Below are 22,248 nucleotides of genomic sequence, written 5' to 3' on the forward strand. Positions count from 1 at the left end.
TGTAAAAAAGATACAGTTGTACGTAAATTGTTAATGAACAAACTTCAGTGGCAAAAAGCAAAAGTCAAAAAAACTCCTGGCGCAAATGGACGATGTCAATTGATATATATAATAATAATAATTCTAGAGCAATGGGTAATGTAATGCCCACCACATGGTTTCATTTGGCAATATCTAGAAGGTAGGATGTTAGAGTAAAGTAAGAGACAAACCACAGGATGGCAAATTGCGTTTTGCTCATATAAATAAATATTCGGCTAACGATACTTTTAATAGGTCCGTGGCATCATGGTGCATTTTAGCCCCCTCGCTAACAAACTTGAACTCCAGTGCTCCAACATGGACACCAAGAAGCATCTCAACTAAAGCAAAGAATCATGTAAAAACCTACAATGTTACGGGTCAAAATAAGTAAAGGGGGCTAGATTGTAATTGTTCCATAGTTAGGGGGGTCAGGTGTTTGTTGGTTAGCTTCATATAGGAGTTAGTTGTAATCAATTAGGTATCGAATGAACTGAGTTTTCCTCTTCTTTTGTGTTCTTCTTCTCTACCTTTCGATCATTTACCGTGATTACGAAATTGTTCGTAACATACAACATACAAATTTGTGGGTTAAATTAGTGGTTGACTTTATTTGAATTAAAAAAAAAAAGAAATTTATTATCCGTCTTTTTGAAATATGGGGTAAAGTTCTTGTACAAATAATCTTAACATACTAAACATACAAATTGAAGGAAAACTCAAAAAGACAAGGTGACATTTTTGTAATTATTAATAACTATCAAAGTTACTCTACAAATATACCTAAAAAAGCCTAACCACTCCCCCCACCCCCAAAAAAAACCTAAACCCCCCACCCCCCAAAAACCTAAAAAAAACCTACCCCCCCCCCCCCAAAAAAAAACCTAACCCCCCCCCCCCCCACCCCCCAAAAACCTAAAAAAATTCTAAAAAAATAAAAAAAAAAACACACAAATTATTTTATTTTATTTTTTTAACATTTTTTATTAAAAAATCGCTACTTTTAGTAGCAGCCAAAAAAAAATTTTTTTTTTTTTTTGGCTAACGAAATGTAGCGATTTTTTAATAAAAAATGTTAAAAAAAAAATTGTGTTTTTTTAGGTATTTTTTGTTGTAACTTTGATAGTTGGTGGTAATTACAAAAATGTCACCTTGTCTTTTTGGGTTTTCCTTCAATTTGTATGTTTAGTATGTTAAGATTATTTGTATTTGATCTTTTGCCTTCAAATATGTTGCACCTTTAGTCAAATGTCGATATTATATCTTAACAAGATCCTTTTACACTTGCACTTTCGTGATTGAACATTCTGTTTTGTGTTCATATGTTGGATGAGGTTGTGTGTGATTTTTAATGTTCATTTTGGTCTTTATCGAACCTAAATTGGGATTGTACTGTAGAACCCCACATTGAAGAAAAAGTGAGCCATGTTTTCTTCTTCCACAGACACATGACTTACTACATTACTACACTATGTTCAAAGCTTCAACAACAAAACGAGTTTACCATGAACTTTCTCTTTCACCCTACCCTAGAGGTCATATATACATACATACATCATCAAGTTTAGTATTTACTCATACCAAAAAACGGCTCTTGTACTCTATTAGAAAGTTTTAGGTTCCTTGTGGTAGTCTTGTTATATAAGTATTTAAATACCATCAGTTTAGTTAATCACCACTTACTATGCTAACAAAGTATCAATTCTAAACCAGTTTGTTATATATCATCGCAAGTATAACAAATATGTCCTTTCTTTAATGCTACAAAACAAGAAGCTAATGAATGATAGATATTATGATAACAACAATACAAAACCACATGCTCAGATTTGTGCAAAAAGAAGCTCGTTCCATGTGTCTGGAATTCCCGGTAAGCACCAATGCAAACAATCTTGCATACCCGGAGTGGCTCCGATGCTGTACCTTGATATATGTCCTTCCTCTCTTACCTCCGATAACGCCGTTATGTCCAGAAGCTTCACATCTGTTCCCTTCACTGCCCCTGAAGCTAAAGAATCACTAGACACGTTTTGTAATACTTCCAACGCTCCAGGGGTACTACTGTCACATGTGCCTCCACTGTTCCAATCTCCGTTAAAGAAATGCCGAGGTGAAATCGACCTGTAGAACGCCTTCAACCCAGGGTATTTTCGTAATTCACCATTTACCCACTTTACAATACTGTGAACCGTTAAGTTCTTAGCACTTGCTATGTCTGCTATCTTCCTATCGGTGTTAGGTTTCCCACCCACATACATAACCCACCGGTTGGCGTTAAGCTTCCCTCTGTTCCAATGATGGCCCGTGTTCAGAACCACCACATGGAATCGGTTAATATAACGTTGTAAAAAAGCTGGTGGACGGTCCAGGTGCATGGCGATATAGGTGGTTTTGTTTCGGGGGTCGATTGGCTCCAAGTTACAAAGACTAGCAGACCAATAATAGAGGATTGTAGTGTTGGTAACCAGGAACCGGTAAGCCCAGCCGTCGGGTCGAACCGACCCACGGGCTTTTACTAGACCGTATTCCTTACCCACGTCTTGAACATCTTGCCGCTCTTCACCGCCAGTGATCATGCACATTAATGACTGGAACTGCTGCCGCCCTAAGGAATCTCCGATAAACGCCAGCGTTTTGTCTTGCATCCTGGAGTACATCAACACAATCAGGAAATCAAGAAAAGGTAATTTGTTTCAACGTCATCAAAACCGAACCTTTTAAGAAATTTAGGCCCTGAAATGTCATCCGTTTGGCAATCTTTTGGCTGCCATCTTAACTTCTCGTATTCAAAATCCGTGCGTTGTGTCAAACGGCAAGCCCACATCGATGACAACCACTGTTTACAACCAAATCCCGAATACAGAGGGCGAGTGTCATCCCTGACCCATTTTCCTCTACCAAAGTTGGTGCAGGCTGGAACATAAGTAAAAGAAGAGAAACAACAACAATAGTGAGATAACAAACCGTCATATGTGTAGATGATGATAATACAAGTAAGTTTATCATGTGTTGGAGATAAGAAAGAAAATAAAACGCACATTGGTTTTCCGCAGCGGGTGAGTCTTGTTTCTTGGGTTCAAGTAAGTGTTGTTTGGAGTCAGAAACAAGAATTTGTGTGGTATTATTATTATTATTATCTGAAAGAAAGCAAGCAAGCAGTGTGATTGATAGGATAGGGTTAAGAAGCATGAAACATATAGATAGCTTGCTGTAAGTAAGTAAGTAAGATTGAATAATAATGTAAAGAGAAAAGTAAGGTACCATGGTGAGTGGTTGAATCATCATCATCATCATGTTTATTATTATCCTCAGCTTGAATGTCGGAAGAGGGAGAGGGTGTGTTTATATCCACATTCACATTCACATTCACATTCACATCGGGGGGTGTGTTAATAGAAGAAGAAGTCACTGGAGATGATGATAAATCATCATCTGCAACTTTTTTTACTTCTCCAGCTGCTGATGCTGGCATTAATGGTGAATTGAAATCTGGATTAAGCTGCTGCATCTGCTGCTGCTGCTGCTGTTGAGGAGGAGATAAGGAGGAGGAGATTGTGGTGAGAAAGGAGGTGTTTGGGCCCCAAGAAGACCAAAGAATAAAAGTGGTAGAAAGAAGAAGAAAGATGAACAAGAGAGAAAGCTGTTTCCTTCTCCTCCATTCATACAACAACCACCCTCCCCCTCCTTCTTTCATCCAATCAATTATTTCTATTCTACCAGTGGATCTAAAACAAACAAACAAACAATATGCAGTGAGTCAGTTGGCGTTTATTCGAAGGAATTGAATTGAAATCACCTGAGGAATTGAATTGGAGAAGACACGAATCCAATCTCTCTCTGGTTTGGTTTTATTTTATTTGAGTTGCCGTGGATCCTGATTTGATTTGGGGATCCTTCCTTCCTTCCTTCCTTCACCACCAGGAATTCTATTCTATTTCTTTCTTTCTTTCTTTCTTGATTTTTTATATCTTTAAAACAAGTGCAAACAAAGAAAGAAAGAAAGGGTAACTAACGTCAATGCTCCTCCTCCTCCTCCTCATTCGTTTAACGTGTTTTACACTAAGTACTATTCAAATCCATCCTCTTTCAATTTCTTTTGACTTTTACCCTCTCTCTCTCTCTCTCCTTCCTAACCTAATCATACTCATTTATAGTTACAAAATATCACTTGTAATATATACTTAAAAGCTAAATACCTTCTTCTAAATATAGTATCATTAATGATTAAAGCTATAAGGCTAAAGGGTGTGGGGAGCATGATTAAGTCATTAATTGCCATGTAGGACCATTAATAAATTGCTACACCATCCCCTTACTTCATCCACCATGGTTGGCATGGATTAAACCATGACAACCATGAGCCTCCTTTCCTTTTTTAATATTTCTTTTTCCTTTTTTACAAATAAATTAAAATAAAAGAATAGTGGTTTGGGTCATGACCATACCCATAGGGTAGTGGTTTTGAATGATGAATTAAAAGCAAGTGACATGGTGCTGATATGGAGGATCATGGAGTCCATAAGGATCATGACCACACCCTATAGCCTAATATATTATAACTAGGTTAAAATCTCGTGTATTACACTCGTTGAATAAATGTAATTTTATATATTAAATAATAAAAAAATTATATCTTTATGAACCTCGTATATTGTATGGGTTAAATAAATGTAATTTTATATATCAAATAATAAAAAAGTTATATCTTTGAAAACCATATGTATTACACAGATTAAATAAATGTAATTTTGTATCCTAAATACTAAAAACGACGTATCTTTAAAAAATCCGTGTATAATCGGGTTGAATAAATCTACCAAATAATAAAAAAAATTACATCCTTAAAAACCCCGTATATTACACGCGTTGAATAGATCTAAAAAAGTTATATCTTTAAAAACCATGTCTATACACATATTAAATAAATGTAATTTTGTATATTAAATACTAAAAATGTCATATATTTAAAAATCCATGTATAGTCAGGTTGAAAAATCTACCAAATAATAAAAAAAGTTATATCTTTAAAAACTTCATGTATTACACGGGTTATATAAATGTAACTTTATATAGTAAATAATAAAAAAATTATATTTACAGTAAATAATAAAAAAATTTATATTTTTAAAAACCTTGCGTTTTACACGAGTTGAATAAATATAATTTTGTATACTAAATAATAAAAAAATATTTTTAATAAATTAGGATAACATTTAATATTAATTATATGATAAGTAGGAAAGAGAGGTATTTGTTTTAAATATATATATTAAATTAACAATTTAGATTTGAGGATAATATTTTATTAAAGTATGATAAGATTTAATATTATTTATTTAATATAAGATAAGTACAGATTTGAAGATACACCAAATAATAATTTTTTTTAATAAATTAGGATAACATTTAATATTTAATTTAATATTAAATATAAGATAAGTAGGAAAGAGAGGTATTTGTTTTAAATATATATTAAATTAACAATTTAGATTTGAGGATAATATTTTATTAAACTAGGATAAGATTTAATATTATTTATTTATTTATTTAATATAAGATAAGTATAGATTTGAAGATACCTTCAATGAATGATACGTGTCCAAAACTTGGTTTCTTTTATTATAGTAGATAGATATGTTTTAATACTAGCATTTTTTTTAATTTCAAGCGTAAATTACACTTTTTCGTCCTTTGTATTTGTATGTGATTGCAATGGATAGTATTTAAATTCAATAGTTACAATCACAATCATTTATTTGCAAAACTCATTTCGCGTTACATCCTTTAGCCCATAACCTTGTTAAAATTTTCAGTTAAGTATGACATGTGCCTTGCACATGAGGGTAGATTGGTAATTTTACTAGTGTTTTTAAAATATATTTAAACAAAGTAATATCTCTCTCTATAGAATCTGAATCTCTTTTTTTTTCTTCTTCTCCATCTACCACCACACCACCACCCACCCCACACACATCATCGTCACGGCCACTACACACCACCACCACCATGATCGGCACTCCTATCAAGTTTGCAATATGATTGTCGTATCCCCGCCAACCTCCGACAACCACCACTAGCACCATCTCCACAGCCACCACCACCATATTCACAACCACCATCATTCCAGTCTTGAAATGCATGATTCTTAGGATCAAAAGTTTAAGTTATAACAAGTTTAATTTCAATTTTGCATTTAGTTTCTTATTTCAAGCTTTGCAAGTATGGAATGGTGTGATGTTTGTGGTAAGACCACACGGTGTTGTGGCGTGGAGAGGGGGTGAAGCCCTTCCACGCTACCAACCCCACCCCATTATAAGCGTGGAATGGGTGTGGAGGGGGGTGCCTAAAGGATTTCATCGGCGTGGGGGCATAAGTTTGGTGGAGGTGGTTGATTTTGATTGGTGGGTTATTTAATTGTTTAGTTTTTTTAACAATAAAAAAAGGTGGAGGATAAAAACCGACCACAACCACCTTGTGGTTTTTAAGGCTTGGAGGGCAAAACCCCTTCTGTTGACACGCAGCCACGCGACGTTCCACGCCCCCTTCACCCCCTTACCACACCTGTGTACTCTAAGTAAAGGCGTGGCAGATCATATCTAAAAAACATCAAATAAATATCGAAAATCACAATAATAACACATATGTAGGTATTATTGGAACTTACGAGTTAAGAGAAGACGTGGCAGTAAATTATATATACTGCCACCCGGTAACCTTCCATTTATGTGACGTTGTCAAGAGTTGAAAACAGAGACATGGTGAAACTACTAATATTAGACAAAGATTGTAAAGTTATAAATCTAACAACAAACATTGTATACAAAGATTTATTTACATATTTATTAACTATTTATAGATTCTAAAGTTTATAAATTTTAATTTTAATTATGATTGTGATTTTTTATTTAATGTGCTATGTAATTTCATTTAAAAGACATATATATACAAGGAAATTACTTATATTTTTATTATCCTCAACCCGTGTATTATACAGGTACCTAATCTAGTTAATATATATAATATCATATTTTATTCTTATTTTTTGAAACTTTAAAGTTTAATATTTACCTAACTTTAACTTTTTTTTTTTGAATCTGAGTGTGTGTACTGTATGTTTTTCTTATAAAATATTTAATCAAATTGAGAATTCAATCAAACAGTAATAAACAAGCACATCAAACTATCACAGTTGGATTTGGGAATGATTATAAATGATTCATATTGAATTCAAATGATGTAATACAATCACAAGGTACAATAGTACTCCCCCTCACCAGGTGAACACACTCTCACTTGGTTTTTATGTTGTATGCTCTAAGTGTTAAGAAGTTACAAAGAACAAACAAAACTATATATAGGATGTGTGAACTGCTTGTGACGTCATATTGAAAGGGACCCTTAACAGTTTTAATAAATTATGTAACTGCCAGTAGTTGTGAAACTGTTGGATTATTACATTGAACTGCTGCTCTTTGCAAGTTTAGTGAGAACAGCTGGATTTCACATAACTACTTGTTGGATACCAGCACTTCTGGAAATTCTAAGCTTATGTCTTTAACTTGTTTACTTGGTCTTCTAGTCTCTAGTCTTTAACTTTGGTTGACTTGATTGTTGACTTGTTAACTAGCAATTTGACCATCAACACTTGTTCTTCTAAACTTAGTTCTTTGAGAGCAATAGTTGGATGCATCAGTAGTTAGAGCAGCTATTTTGAAAAGCTTTCAAGGGGAGAGAGAAATTGCTTGACTTGTAAAAATTAATAAAGAAAACGCTAAAAAGCAAAGTAAAAGATGGATGAAAATCATTTTAATATTTACTAAAAAAATAGCAAAATGTATTTGGTAAAAAACTGAGTCAAGTAACACAAAATCACCATCATCATCGTTTGATTGTTAGTGTAGGGTTTAAAATTTTGTTCTGATTTGTTAGTTTAGGGGACATTCTTCCATCTAACTCATTCAATCTTCCTGATTTCCCGTTTCAGATTTATCAACTTCAAAATTCATGAGTTTCTCGATTCCTTGATGACTACGGTGGATGATGGAAATCGGTGGTTAGCATGATAAGAATCAAAGCAAGAGAAACAACTGAGGTGTGATGATGGTGTGGAAGATGTTTCTCTTGCCATTCGAGTTATTCATTTTTGTTTTGTTTCAACCTCATTTTTACCGGTGAGCGGTTAAAATTCAAAAAAAAAAAAAAAAACTTTCTTATGCTTACCTATTTTTAATCTTATTATGAGCCATGTATATATATGTATAGGGTGAGATACTAAAATGAAAATTGGTGGCCAAAATCAATCCACATCCATTCCAAACCAAATTATTGGTTGCTCATTCTTCCAACACCAACAACAACAATCACTTGTTCAACTTCCATAACCATCCACGTCCAAAATTATTTTATAAACTTTCTTGGAAGCCGGCATTCACTTTCTTTCTTTCTTTCTTGTATTTTATTTAACCCACACTATCTTCCTAACAAACCTTAATTTAATGCTTTCATGATGATTGTCTCATCTCCATCTAGTTTTAAAGAAAAGAATCAGTTTATCATATGTTCTTTCCTCAATCCAATACCCGCGAATTTGAAAGATTTAATGACGACGACCATCAGTATCAAACCGATTCCTGCTGCTTGTTATGGACCCAGAAAAACTCTCATAATCACAATGTGAGTTTCTTTAATCACATAAACACAACCCAACCCAACCAATTGGTTTCTAACAAAAAAAAAAACTTATTATGCAAATAAACAGGACCATGAAGAAACAAGAATTTCACAAACAGATTGCAAGTCAACCCCGTCGTCTTCTTCAGTTGCAGCAGCAGCAGCAGCAGGCTGATCATGTTCAAAACAAGAAACATAGGGACTTTGGGCAGTTTGTAGCACGTGAGGCCGTACTTGATGAAGAATATTGGGTAATTCTATCCAAATTATTTATATAAAATACTTCTCTCTCTCTCTCTCTCTTAATGCAGTTTTTTTTGATAATTTGGTTGGGGCAGACTGCAGCTTGGTTAAGAGCGGAAACTCACTGGGAAAATAGGACAGATGATAGGTATGTTTTAGTCACCAGTTTTATAATTGTTCATAACCATCTCATTTCTCATATTATATGTACTAATAACCAGTGTTGTAATAATAGCTAGGCGTGGGTTACTGATTAATCCGATTGCTATTTTATATGTAATTTTCAGTTTTATATGCATATACACGCAATTTATATGTATTTGTTTTAAGTCAGGGGCGTAGCTTTCAAGGGGCCGGGGGCGCCCGACCCCCGAACTTTTCGCTCAGTAGTGTTATGTATGTACGTTTCGTATAGAATTTTTTAGGTATGACCCCCCGGTTTTATAAAAAAAAATTACTTATATAGAATCCGGTGACTTCCGACCCCTCGGTGTAAATTTTCAACCTTCGCCACTGTTTTAAGCATGGTTGTAGAAATCGCTAGTCGCTAGTCGGTCGGTGAGGTGGGGACTAGCGATTAGTCGAGATTAACCGGGGATTAATCGGGATTAATTGTAATTAATCGACATTAATCAGTGATTAATCGGGGATTAATCGGTGTCTAGTCGGGATTTTTACAACCATGGTTTTAAGTAGGCATGTTTTAACACCTTCTTCGACCCATATTTTCAAGTAGATAGAATTAATTGTTGGAATTTACAAGTTTTGGTCAAGAATCTGGCCGGAATTGCTAGGCTGCCGCCAATTTTTGACCAATTAGGACTGGATTTGACCACTGTTCACCGCCTACTAAATAATTGGCCGATTAGATAAAAATTACTCGGTGAACCTTCTACTAGCGATTAATCGGTGACTAACGGAAGGCTAGTCGGGATGTTTACAACCATGGTTATATCATGTTCAGATGAAACTTAAAAATATAAAAAACGGACGAGATGAATGCAACTAATACTAAACTCTTGTCAAAAACACAGATTTGCTGACAGCTACAAAAAGAAATTTGCAGAGCAGGTAGGACAGTTATAGCATACATTTGTGGCCCGTGATTTTGACCGTAAAAATCCCATTTTTTTCCACTTGATTAGGAGTTTAATGCACTAAAACGCCAATCAGAAACAAAACTCGGACAAAAGAGTGCCTGCATTGTCACGGTATAATATAATAAGCTTTAGCCATAGCTTATTTGTGATGTAATGACAAAATCTTTAAACGTTTGTTAGGTTAAGAAAGAAAACGCGAATGAGAGACATATTGTTTTAAAGAGTGTAGTCGGAACGCTTGATGTCAGCATTCGCCCTTTCTTACTCGGGGAGACCTTTCCAGGGGTATATCCTTGAAACTGAATTACAATTCACAACTGTAGATGAAGTGATGAACTAACAAAAAATGTTGTTGACTCGCAGGAGAAAGTCAAAGCACCTATATTTCACAGCACAGATAGAAAAGAGCCGAAAAGCCAATACGGTTACATTGCAAACCTATGTGTAGCGAAATCCGCACGCAGACAGGGAATTGCAAGGAACATGTTACATTTTTCCATTGATTTTGCTGTATCAGATGGTAAGATTTGTGTTTAGTAGAGGTTTGACTGACTGACTGACCGTTTGGTGGTTGACCAAGGTTGGTTGGTTTTTGTGTGGCAGGTGCAGGACAAGTGTATGTGCATGTACATAGGAACAACATAGCTGCACAAGAATTGTACGAAAAAATAGGATTTAAGGTGGTTGAATTAGCCAGCCCTCAATTGTCGCGTGATAAAATGTACTTACTTTGCTACAGACCTTGAAAATATAAAACTGTTTATTGATATCAGTATTATTATTATTTTGTTCATAAGAAGCAATAACCATAAGCAAGCCAAGTCTTCCCATATTTCTAAATTAAATTACAGTGAATTTGTTTCCATTCCCATCGCGGGCATAGTCCATTGTTGGCTACAAAGAAACCAAACCGTCTTGTTGGTTGAGACGAGGAGGCTTTAATTGGTTGTGAGGATGAGAGCATGAATTTGTGAAAAATTAATTTAACAGATTGTTGAAATCAAAGGGATTTCAACTTTTTTCTAGAGGGCAAGTAAAGAAAGAGATTGCATGACAAACCTTCTTATCGGTACTCACTTCTTGTATTTTTCGTGATCAGTACTTTCGGTTCGGTACTATACAGTATTTTGGGAGCGGTACCGTACCAACCACTTTCAGGACCTGTACTGGTATCATCTACTTTTTGCGCTTTTTAGGATCAATACTTTCAGTTTGGTACTGATACAATATTAAGATCATCCCTACCTACTTTCAACCTACCCAAACCGAACAATATCATTGACATCAGCCAAATCTATCACTGCGTTTAGTGGTCGCTATTAACTTATTTACAACTTATGTTAAAAAGCATCGTACATACTTACCACACCAGTAAACTAACGGGAGGAATGTTTTACAATGTAATTGATTATAAACGGGTTGGCATGTTCACAGAACGACCATATATAATATTTTTGTGTATATTTTATTTAATTATTAAAGGTTAACGAATAACTTGTTTACTAAATGGTATAAACGAACCAATGACAGCCTAAATGTAATAATTTTCATGTTGATGTTAGAAGACTATTGGTGTACCCAAAACTCCGGCATCAAAACACCTTGTAACAAACAGATTACTTTATACTTGTAGCAGGATCCAACCCAACCCAAATAGGCAAAACATCCGCGACGGATAAAGAAATGTAACCCGCAATCAAAATGTGTTATATCATTCAAAATATAACACCATGTTCCAAAAAAAAAACACCAAGTTACAATTTCAAGTGCAACAAACCGTTCATCAACAACAAAAGAGAGAACGTTCCCCATGGCTATTACAAAATGCATACATCAGGTGACAAAACTCCATATGCTGTGCCGCAACTCAGACCGATGAGTACCGTAATGGTAAAAGATCAGGAGCCACAATGTTCTTCAATATTTGACTTCCTTGCAAACCAACAATTTTCACATTTTCATTCGAGTGTCCATGTGTAAACACATTTGTAATCTGAGTGCACCCAAACAATTTCAGCATTTTCAGCGATAAGCAGCAGCTATCTACAATCAATCCTAGCCCTTCATCTGTCATTTCCCGACACCAAGACAGATCCAGACATTGCAACTTTTTCGCATGTTTGGCAAGTGATAGAGCAGTGTGGTTACCAACCTGAAATTGTTTTCCTTAGATACAGAACATCATAACATAACATGCTAATATGAATATGATGGTTGATACCTTATCAACATGATTTAGCGATAGTTCCGTCAAAGACCCTCCACGGGCTTCAAGATATGCAGCTACAGCTTCATCACTGTCATGTTCATATATTTATCAGAACAAAAAACATATATACATACCGGATAAAAGCAAAAGAGTAAAATGTCATTTTCGTCCCTAAGGTTTGGTCAGTTTTGCAACTTTCGTCCAAAAGTTAGTTTTTTCGCATCTGGATCCAACAGATTTGAAATCTTGCCATTTTCATCCTGCTCGTTAACTCCCTTCATTTTTCTCCGTTAAGTCAGAGATATTTTCATCTTATTAGTTAATTTAAAGGGCTATTCGGTCTTTTGAATACTTGTCCATTATGCTAAATGCTTGTTGATAAAGTGGAAAAAAATTGCCCTTTAAGTTAACAAAAAAGACGGAAATACCCCTGAATGAACATAGAAAAATAGATGGAGTAACTAGCCAGATGAAAATGGCGAGATTTTAAACCTTTTGGATCCAAATGCGGAAAAACAAACCTTTAGACAAAAATCACAAAACTGACCAAACCTTAGGGACGAAAACGACATTGTACTCAAAGCAAAAAATTGAAAAACAACCAACAAACCTGAATGTGTTACGGCAAAATTTCATCGTTTGAATTGTTTGACAACCATTAGCAAGATGTCCTAGTGATGCATCGGTCAACTTACACACATTGGTCAAATCTATTGCACATAAATCAGGACAACTTGTTGCAATGGCTTTTAACCCTCTATCGGTCAATTTCCTAATCAAATTGAAAAAAAAAAAAAGGTTTGGCATAATCAACAAAAGTGAAACTGTTAAAGCACGGATCCTGCAAAAAAAGAAGGATATAGAACTCACGTGCAATCTGCCAACACAAGCTCTTTCATTTTATGACCTTGAACAGCGACAAATTGTGTGATGAAAGAATCGTTAACGGTTTCAGACCGAGAGATAGACAGCACTTCCAAATGTTGTAGCTTAAACAATGCGGGAAGAATCCTTTTAGCATCAATACCGAAACACTCGTCAATGTACAACTCGTTAAGCACCGAGCCTAACTTATCAGCTAAGTTGTTGATAGCATTGGACGTGAGCAATGAACAGCACCTGAGATTAATCGATCGTAACGAAGATGCAGAAGTGATTAGAGCGTTTAGCCCAGCGTCCGAAAGCCGGCATGCACCTTTCAACGATATGTTAGTTAACGCAGACAGTTTACTAGGGAAATGAGTCAATGTATCGTATAAAACATAATCTGGTAAACATCTTCCACACTGATCCAGTTGTAGTACCTAAAGCCGAACGTTCAAAACACCCTTTAAGTTTTAGCAAAAGAAAATGTACTAACAAACAATAATCTAATGGATGAGAATAGGGCTGCAAACGAACCAAACGTTCGGCGAACAGTTCGTGAATCGTTTGGCGGGAAGTTCGTTTGTGTTTGTTCGTTTATTAAACAAACAAACACGTACAGAAAAATTCGTTTGTCTAGTTAAATGAATGAACATAAACAGAGGCCGTGTTTGTTCATTTATGTTCGTGAATGTTCGGTAACGTGTTCGTTTGTGTTCGATAGTTCATTAGTGTTTTTAGTTTTCATATTTTATTTAAATTTAAATACTTCAAAATCCCGACAAATAAAATATTTAATAAGTGTAAGTGTATTATATATTATGTTCATAAACGCTTGTTTGTGTTCATTTGTTTCCATTTGTGTAAGTGTATCATATATTTCTTAACAAACGAACACGAACAAGGTCTTGTTCGTGTTCATTCGGATCGTTTACAACCCCAGATGAGAAGCTTACAGTGAGATTACTAGCATCAATTGCTTCAAACGTTTTAGTGAATTGCTCCTCGTTTAACCACGAACAATCTTTTATACGTATCTCAGAAGGAGACCGGCTTGCAAGCAGGTTAAAAAAATGGTGGTTCATTTTTCTCGAGTCACAAAGTGCTTGTGTAAGCTTGTGTCTAAGTGCATCAGGCACGCTTTCAAGTGACGTTATCGCATCGACATTTTCAGCCATTATTTCCATGCATAACTCTTCTAACGATGGTGGCACGTTCACAAACCGATCCTGGTTGTTTTTCTTGGGAACCCATATCACCGGAACGGATTCACTCTTCTTCGCCTGTTCAGTCGACGTGTTTGAAGATCGGTCTTTGATTATCTTCATAGCAGTTGAAAACGGACCGGGCCAATCCTCCACGTCACCGTTGGGTTCCGTTTGTGGTTCGAGTTCATCTTCATCCGCATCTTCTTCATCTTCCTCTTGAACAGAGAAATGCGCAAACCGTGATGCGTTCACTTTGGCTACATTCTTAAACCGTTCTTTAGGATCGATTTTATTGCTAGACTCAGCCATTACAGTATCCATCAAACCGCCTTCTTCAGGTCCCACAACCAAATCATCCGCATCGTTCAAATAATCCGTAACACTGAAATCCGACGATGAACTACCCTCAACTATTTTCCCTTTCCCCTTTTCTTCATTCCTATCCGTTTTAACAGCACCATTGACACCAACATCCATTTGTTCACAATCAACCGGCACCTGTTCTTCCTCAATTACAACACACCCTTCACTAACTCCATCAATATTAGCCTCAACTTGTGTTTCCTTTTCATTCTTGTTAGCTTCTGGTTTGACAAGTTTCTTGCCGGACCGCAGTCGTAAACATCGGTTTCCTACGTCACTGTCTTGAACGTCTAAAGTTGGGGCCTTCACAGGAGTATCTAAGTCTAATGGAAGCCTAACAGTAGCAGACTCTTTATCTAGATCATCATTTACAGCCTTTCTTTTACATCTACCAGCAGCATTATTGTTAAACGAAGTCCGATTCAAAGAGAGTCTGGCACTGCGTCTCAAGCCAAGATTGGAATCTGAAGTATGGGTGTTGTGAAATGAAGAAGACGAAGCCTCAACTTCCTTTGCGGGTGTTGAGGGTTCGATTTCAACATTAGGAGGTTGAGTTTTTCTGGACCTTAAAACCGTCATTTCAACCTAATTCTAATTGATGATGAAAATGTTGAGATTCAGAACTTACTTGATTGATTTGGGGAAAACGTATGTTGATTTGATGAAGACGACGACGGTTGGGTTGGGTTGGGTTGGGTTAGGGTTTATTATTATTAGGTTTAAAAAAAGGGGGAAAATGGAGAAGCTTGTAAGGTAAGATACTCGAATTCCCGCCAAAGCCAACTTATAGTATCATTCTAGATTAGGGTTTCGTTTGCCCAATTTTCATTCTTAACCTATTTTTGTTTTACAATTTTATTATTATTATTATTATTATTATTATTATTATTATTATTATTATTATTATTATTATTCAATTAAAGTCATATCTCTCTGTTAGGGATAGAATTTTTTTCCCAAATACTTATTCGTGTTCTTGTATTTGTATCGATTTTAGGTACTCAGTACATATATCTGTATTTAGTTTTATTGATTTTGGTATTTGTTACTTTTGGTATCGGTACGTGTAAAAACGGGTACTAGTACCGAATTATATATAGAACTTAGTTTATATTATTATGTTTTAATTCATGGAGTTAAGTGTCATTTACGTCTATTTGATTTGTTCACTTTTGCCATTTCAGACCAAATTTCAAAATTGCACCATTTTCCTCTCCGACGTTCTTGAAACGTGGCATTTCAGTCCAAAAAATTAACCCCGGTGAAAAAATTCAATCAGCTTAGGGGTAAAATTGTCATTTTACATAGAATTTTTGTTTTCCATTTTTTACTTCAGATTTAATATAAAGAAAAGAAAAAGATATGCAGATGGTCGGGATCAAACCCGTGACCATCTGCTTAGAAACACATACATTAACCAGCAAGCCAAAGCTTCTTTTGCTCCAAGTTTCCATTTGTTTTCTTTTAAAAAAGATTTTAAATAGAACGGTGTAAAATGAGTCGTTTAAAAAAACTTTAAAAGACAACAACTTTAAAAAGAACGATTTTAATAAACAATCAGTTTAAAAATGAATAATTTTAAAAACAATAGATGCTTTAAAAAATGTTAAAAAAACAAATGATTTAAAAAAAAATAAAAAAAAAACAAATGCTTAATGAAAATACATATTTATTTGTATATATAAAAATATTTTGTTAAATAGTAATCGTGAAAATAACGAAATAATAAAAAAAAAAACTTGAGTAATTGCATTAATAACCTCTTAAATATTAAAAAAAACTTTGTAATTGTCAAAAAACAACCCTAAGGTATATAATTACCTAATTACCCTTAAACTTAACTAGAAAAAGTAACAAAGTTAGTGTCAGGGGCCAAAATCGTTATAAAATGTAATCTCGGGATCTGATATGTTAAAAGATTTGTTTTTACACATAAATGGTTAAATTTGCTAAACCAGAAAGCCAAAACTATAATTTACTCTAATTTTTAACACAAGACTTAATAGGTTTAGCCAGTTTAACTAGCAAACATGTAATGGATGAAAAAGTATGCTCCTTGAACGACAGCAAATGCAGCAGGCCAACTCAAAGAGAATGATTGAATGAATTTGGCTACGCAATTTGACATCCATGTTACTATTCCAAAATCATTTATATGGTATGATTATAGTTTTACCAAAATCATTTATATACATACATATTTAGGCGGGAAAGGTTTTTTTTCTTCTACAGGGGTAAGGTTTGTAAGAAATATTTAACACGAGGGATCATGGGCGAAGGATAAGGTATCTCCGGGGGGCCGCCCGACCCCCCGAACTTTTCGATCCGTAGTGTTATGAATAGTTTTTTCGTATAGGTATATATACGTTGCCGCCCCCCCCCCCCCCCCCCCCCCGGTTTTGCGAAAATTCAGGGGGGCGTGGCTTCGCCAATGCGAGGGATAATATTGTAGAGTGGAACAAACCATAGGGGATAATAAGAAAAGGTAATATAGTCATTTAACACCTGAGGGTAATATTGCAGAGTAGAATAAAGCATAGGGGGTAATATGAAAGGGTAAAATACATACAATTTAACAGAACTGTTAAGTTCTTTGACGGCAGAGAGTAATATTGCATGGTTTCTCATTAGTGGGCGGTCAGACAACAATATTTCCCTTGTAGGGGGTTAGAGTGCCGGTTGGCTCTAACCCGGGGGTAAAAAGAAATTAATGAAGATGTCCGTCCATTAGCCAAGCAATTGATTGATTTTTTTTGAGTGTGTTGTTCATCGAGAGAGAGTTTGTTTGTGCTTCTTCTTCTTCTTCAGGTTTGTTTCGTTCATCATCGTTTGTGGATTGTTTTTGTTTGCCCTATGATTCTTCTTCTTCTTCGCTAATCGCTCTATACAGGTTGCCCTAATTTGAAATCGTAAATTGAATCGGAGCTCCATGCCTATCAAATGGTATGTATGTATGTTTATGTATATGTATATGTATGTGTGACAGTGTGTGTTTGATGTCTGGAATGGTTAGGGTTTTGCCCTGGCAGCCGAATGCAGGGCATACGGTGAACAGTCAAATACTGGCGGAGGTATCCCAGTGTGTTGTTGAGAGCATCAACGGTCTCAAGGAGGGTAAATGGAAAGCTACCCTCAGCTTCTACAGGCCTCTTCTCAAAGGTAATCTCAATCTTATCCATCAATTCAATTAGTAATAGTATTTCTACATCAATCAATTAATTAATTAATAATTGTTGTTTCTTCTTAGATCAAGCAAATGCAGCAGAATTCCCCCGTGATTTTTTGGGAATTTCACTCCCTGAGCAGCCCAATAAGTATTACTTTGTCTTAAGAGGACATCGCTTAGTTGTTGAAGCAGATTCCACTATCCAAACTATAATGGAGAAACTTCAGTCTTACAAAACCAGAGTCGCACTCAATTTTGAGGTGTTTTCTTTAAGTCTTAATCACTTCCTACAATTGTTTGTGTTTTGCAAGTTACAAAAGATTGGTAGGCGAGCATACTAAATTGTTAATGTTAAATTTTGCTATATAAATAAATTTTGCATCATATTAAGATTACTGATATCTCACCGCGATGGTCCTTGACCGATATCTGATATTTTACCGTATTAACTGCTTAGCATCTAAGACCGTGGAGCGTGGGTTGGGGGCATGGTGCGACACGTGGACTATGGGGCACCCAAGACCAAAAGCCAATTTCAAAGGGGTATGGTGGGGCGTGGAAAAAAAAAACCAATTTCAAAGGGCTAGTGCTCTTGGCCAATGAGGTTTCGCCATGTCATGTGGGTAGCCCTGCCCAACGCCTGGGCTGAAACCCCCGCCCAAGGGGTGGTGACGTGGGCGTTTGTACCCAACCCCCGCCCCATACCCCATTGTCTAAGTTTATCTTTATTATGCGATGCGGTTATATCTATATTACATTTTGTGTATGTGCGTGCACATGTCTATATATCTTTATTTATTTTTATATTTTAATGTGATGTTAGGGATTTCAATATCAGCTTGGTGATTTCCAGTTGAGGGTTGGTAAAGTCGTTTCAATTCAATCCGAAAGCTTAAGGGGCATTGTTATGGAGGTATTTTAAGTTACTTTTGAAGTTTTTTTGTTTAAAAAAATAATAATAAGAGTAAAATACCATTTTCGTCCCTGAGGTTTGCTCTGTTTTGCGACTTTCGTCGAAAGGTTTGTTTTACCGCATTTGGATCCAAAAGGTTTGAAATCTTGCCATTTTCACCTGACTTGTTAACTTAAAAGGCAAATCAGTCTTTTTCACTTTATGTATAAGCATTTAGCATACCTTAAGCGAAAAAGATCGAATTGCCCTTTAAGTTAACAAAAAAAGACAAAAATACCCCTGACCTAACAAAGAAAAACTGATGGGGTTGACAAGCCGGATGAAAATGGCAAGATTTCAAACTTTTTTTTTTATCCAGATGCGAAAAAACAAATGTTTGGACGAAATTCGCAAAACTGGCCGAACCTTAGGGACGAAAATGACATTTTATTCTAATAATAAAATGGATGTGCGTCTTTTTTGACAACGCAGATGGAATACAAGCCGAGTTCTTCATGGGAAAAGTCCCACAAAATCATGGGCGAGTTTTTCGACATATGGCAAGAAGCTTTGTCGAAACGACAGTTGCCGGGTCATTTTGTACACATGGAACCGAATTTTGGAGAGTACGGGCTCTCTGGGCAATACACACTGCAACACACAGCTGTTCAGTATGCCACACTTATGCTGCAGATGATTGCTTCTGTTCAAGCAGTTAGAAACTAGAACTGAACTGAACGGGGTTACAGTCATTTGTTTTTATTTTATTTTGTTCTCAAATTAAAGACAATTAGTGTGCTGTTTTAATTATGTAAACTGGTTTAGCTATAAGCTCATAAATTTGAACTGTTTTTGACCAATCAGTTCTGGTACAACAACAACAACCATACCCAGTCATCCTACAAATAGCAAAGCTACTTATAGGGTCTGGGGAGGGTGAGATGTAGACAGACCTTGCCTTTATCCATAGGGATAGAGAGGCTGCTTCCAGAGAGACCATCGACTCGAAAACGAATAGCAAACCAGTTCAAATTCGACCAATTGATGTAAGACTGGAGAACAATGCGTACATGCCATTCCTGTCTCCTAGTAAATATATATATGAATCCTTTATTCTTTTTTATTATTTTTGCAAATTGCATATTCTTGAAATACATTTTGATGAGGATTAAAGGGGGATAATTACATAAAATATGTTTTTGTTATAGTTTTAGAATCACATTGCTATTATTTATATAGAAGTTAAGAAATAAATTTAACTGAGAGAATCAAAAGAACTAAACAAATCAAATTACTGGTGGTTAAGTTATTCTATAAAGGCTCCTAATTGTAAGAAGTGTAAGAAGACTAAGGGGCCGTTTGTTACCTCTTAATGAGGCTCTTAATGGTTCAACACTTAATGGTTCAGACTGTTTGTTTCACGATCAAATGTCCGAATGATTCAGATATTTGCCTCTGAATGATTAACATTTATACAGAGTCTGAATTGTTAAGACCTCTAATATGAATTGGTTAGACATTTGCCTCTGAACAGTTAAGCATTATACAGGCTCTTAATGGTTCAGACTTCTTACTGGTTCAGCACTTAATGGTTCAGACTATTTGTTTCACGAGCAGATGTCCGAATGGTTCAGACATTTGCCTCTGAATGGTTAAGATTTATACAGAGTCTGAATTGTTAAGACCTCTAATATGAATTGGTTAGGCATTTGCCTCTGAACAGTTAAGCATTATACAAGCTCTTAATGGTTCAGACCACTTACTGGTTCTAACATCTTACTGGTTCATCACTTAACCATTCAGATGTTGCCAAACAGCCCCTAAGTGTCCAAGAACCTAAAACCTAAACCCACTACACACCACCACCAAAAACCTAAACATCCCCACCCTCGGCAATTTTTTTTTTTTTTTTTTTTTGTTTGTAGTGGATTTATTTTTAGGAGTCTTTGTACACTTTTTATTTTTAGAAGCCTTTGTATTTGATCCTAATCCATCAAATTACATATAATAAACAAGCAACATTCTCAAACACCCTGAAGAAAGAAATGAGGTTTGGCCGTTAAGATAGAAAGAATTTTGTGACTTTAGTCAATTCCAAACAAGTTTACACATACATACATACATACTATGTTAATTATTACATTTTATTAACTAAAAGAAATATCATTTTATTAATCCAAAGGAAGTTGACACACACATACATACTAATCTTCTCCATGATGCATCAATTTTCCACCATCTTTTTATTCCCCTCAATTTTCTATTTATTGGCCAATTCATATGCTTTTGAACAATATTCTGGTGTGTAAACATATATATATATATAATTTACAACGAAGACAACCATTCTCCTCCAATTTTAGGAATAGAAGTAAACAAATCCAGAATTTCTTTGGAGAAACCGTGTATTGGGTGGGTCTCTATCCGCAACAACACCAGTAGTAGTAATAGTTGAAGAAGAACCTAACATCATATCACCTCCTTTCACAAGTTGATCGGATAAGTATGTGAAATCTGTTGGATCAGTTCTGTTTAGACATAATGGAAAACATGAATAATACCTGTTACAGCAGACAGGCCAGCAGAGAATCCAGTCAGAGATGCGGCCATTGAGTTCGACATGATTGTCAGGATGATCTGGTTTCTCCTTAGGGTGTAAGTTAATGATGGTGATGAAACCGAAATTAGGGAGGTTTCGGTTATGGGGAGAGAGAGACGAATTCTTGATGTTATGAGGGTTTGTGATTGTGTAATGTGTGTAACCCTTTAACTCTCTAATAAGCCCCTTATTTATACACCCAAGAGAAAACCCAATTAGTTAATAAGGGTAATATGGTCCATTAACAATTACCAACTAATTATTAATAGGTTATTAATATATTTTGATCTAATATAATATAAATGATTATATAGGCTACAAGATTAAATATTACATTTATATATTTAATCTCACATTCTCCCACTTAGCTAAGTAATCATTTATCATGAGTATTAGGTAAGCCTGGCCAGGAGTTAACACTCATTTTAGCTTTAAACCAAGAACTATAGCAGAGAAATACAACCGTTGAATCATCATTCGACTCAGGACCCCCATTAGTCATACTATAGCCTCAATTTAAAACCTAATAGTTATGATCAAAATTTGTATAAGCCCTTTAGCGTCTGACTTGTATTTATATTTGTCTATATGTCACTACACCGGCAGAACATATGTTAGAGACATACAAAATCAAACTGAGGAAATTTTATTAATTAAAACATAAGCTAGTACAATATGCCATTAAATAAGGTCTTTAGTAAGTCCCATATTCGATACATGTTCTTCGAAAACTTTAGGTGGGAGACCTTTAGTCATCGGATCCGCTAGCATATCTTTAGTACTAATATACTCAATACAAAGATTATTTTCCTCAACTCGTTCACGTACGAACAAGTATTTTGTATCGAGATATAAACCAACTCCAGTCGAACTGTTACTGTTCGAGAAACTAACGGCAGCTGAGTTATCACAG

General features: G+C 35.4%; 4 protein-coding genes across 6 annotated transcripts; 2 read left to right on the forward strand and 2 right to left on the reverse strand.

Annotated features, from left to right (window-relative positions):
- Positions 1-1,719: 1,719 nt before the first annotated feature.
- On the reverse strand, positions 1,720-4,088 carry LOC110877020 (protein trichome birefringence-like 14). Of its 2 annotated transcripts, none has more exons than XM_022125174.2 (5): positions 3,818-4,088; positions 3,283-3,746; positions 3,060-3,158; positions 2,736-2,934; positions 1,720-2,667 (listed from the first exon to the last, which is right to left on the reverse strand). In XM_022125174.2, exons 2-5 carry the CDS (start codon positions 3,713-3,715, stop codon positions 1,845-1,847), a joined length of 1,554 nt encoding a protein of 517 aa, XP_021980866.1. In that variant the 5' UTR covers positions 3,716-3,746; positions 3,818-4,088; the 3' UTR covers positions 1,720-1,844. The 2 variants fall into 2 exon arrangements, with proteins under 2 accessions (XP_021980866.1, XP_035833222.1); XM_035977329.1 differs by having other exon boundaries at positions 3,060-3,149; positions 3,818-4,056.
- Positions 4,089-8,328: 4,240 nt separating this feature from the next.
- On the forward strand, positions 8,329-10,827 carry LOC110877019. Its single transcript, XM_022125173.2, has 8 exons — positions 8,329-8,694; positions 8,780-8,942; positions 9,030-9,082; positions 9,969-10,005; positions 10,080-10,145; positions 10,215-10,319; positions 10,398-10,554; positions 10,638-10,827. Exons 1-8 carry the CDS (start codon positions 8,525-8,527, stop codon positions 10,778-10,780), a joined length of 894 nt encoding a protein of 297 aa, XP_021980865.1. The 5' UTR covers positions 8,329-8,524; the 3' UTR covers positions 10,781-10,827.
- Positions 10,828-11,720: 893 nt separating this feature from the next.
- Positions 11,721-15,450, reverse strand: LOC110877018. Its single transcript, XM_022125172.2, has 5 exons — positions 14,064-15,450; positions 13,114-13,547; positions 12,854-13,015; positions 12,256-12,331; positions 11,721-12,186 (listed from the first exon to the last, which is right to left on the reverse strand). The coding sequence occupies exons 1-5, from the start codon at positions 15,255-15,257 to the stop codon at positions 11,902-11,904; spliced, it is 2,151 nt and encodes a 716-aa protein (XP_021980864.1). The 5' UTR covers positions 15,258-15,450; the 3' UTR covers positions 11,721-11,901.
- A 1,920-nt stretch (positions 15,451-17,370) lies between these two features.
- Positions 17,371-19,599, forward strand: LOC110877017 (mediator of RNA polymerase II transcription subunit 20a). Of its 2 annotated transcripts, none has more exons than XM_022125171.2 (6): positions 17,371-17,486; positions 17,569-17,621; positions 17,692-17,837; positions 17,926-18,104; positions 18,668-18,757; positions 19,229-19,599. In XM_022125171.2, exons 2-6 carry the CDS (start codon positions 17,608-17,610, stop codon positions 19,460-19,462), a joined length of 663 nt encoding a protein of 220 aa, XP_021980863.1. In that variant the 5' UTR covers positions 17,371-17,486; positions 17,569-17,607; the 3' UTR covers positions 19,463-19,599. The 2 variants fall into 2 exon arrangements, with proteins under 2 accessions (XP_021980863.1, XP_035833223.1); XM_035977330.1 differs by having other exon boundaries at positions 17,391-17,482; positions 17,562-17,621.
- The last annotated feature ends 2,649 nt before the right edge of the window (positions 19,600-22,248 follow it).

Source organism: Helianthus annuus, chromosome 9, assembly GCF_002127325.2.
Source record: "Helianthus annuus cultivar XRQ/B chromosome 9, HanXRQr2.0-SUNRISE, whole genome shotgun sequence".
NCBI classification, from domain to species: Eukaryota; Viridiplantae; Streptophyta; class Magnoliopsida; order Asterales; family Asteraceae; genus Helianthus; species Helianthus annuus.

Coding starts and splice junctions, on each gene's coding strand:
- LOC110877020 (XM_022125174.2), bottom strand. CDS start 3,715: ATGAAAGAAGGAGGGGGAGGGTGGTTGTTGTATGAATGGAGGAGAAGG. Junction 3,159..3,282: donor TGATTCAACCACTCACCATG/GTACCTTACTTT, acceptor GCTTTCTTTCAG/ATAATAATAATAATAATACC. Junction 2,935..3,059: donor ACCCGCTGCGGAAAACCAAT/GTGCGTTTTATT, acceptor CTTATGTTCCAG/CCTGCACCAACTTTGGTAGA.
- LOC110877019 (XM_022125173.2), top strand. CDS start 8,525: ATGATGATTGTCTCATCTCCATCTAGTTTTAAAGAAAAGAATCAGTTT. Junction 10,146..10,214: donor AGAGTGCCTGCATTGTCACG/GTATAATATAAT, acceptor AACGTTTGTTAG/GTTAAGAAAGAAAACGCGAA. Junction 10,555..10,637: donor TGATTTTGCTGTATCAGATG/GTAAGATTTGTG, acceptor TTTGTGTGGCAG/GTGCAGGACAAGTGTATGTG.
- LOC110877018 (XM_022125172.2), bottom strand. CDS start 15,257: ATGACGGTTTTAAGGTCCAGAAAAACTCAACCTCCTAATGTTGAAATC. Junction 13,548..14,063: donor TTGATGCTAGTAATCTCACT/GTAAGCTTCTCA, acceptor GTTCGGCTTTAG/GTACTACAACTGGATCAGTG. Junction 12,332..12,853: donor TTTTGCCGTAACACATTCAG/GTTTGTTGGTTG, acceptor TGAACATGACAG/TGATGAAGCTGTAGCTGCAT.
- LOC110877017 (XM_022125171.2), top strand. Junction 17,838..17,925: donor CTACAGGCCTCTTCTCAAAG/GTAATCTCAATC, acceptor GTTTCTTCTTAG/ATCAAGCAAATGCAGCAGAA. Junction 18,105..18,667: donor GAGTCGCACTCAATTTTGAG/GTGTTTTCTTTA, acceptor ATGTGATGTTAG/GGATTTCAATATCAGCTTGG.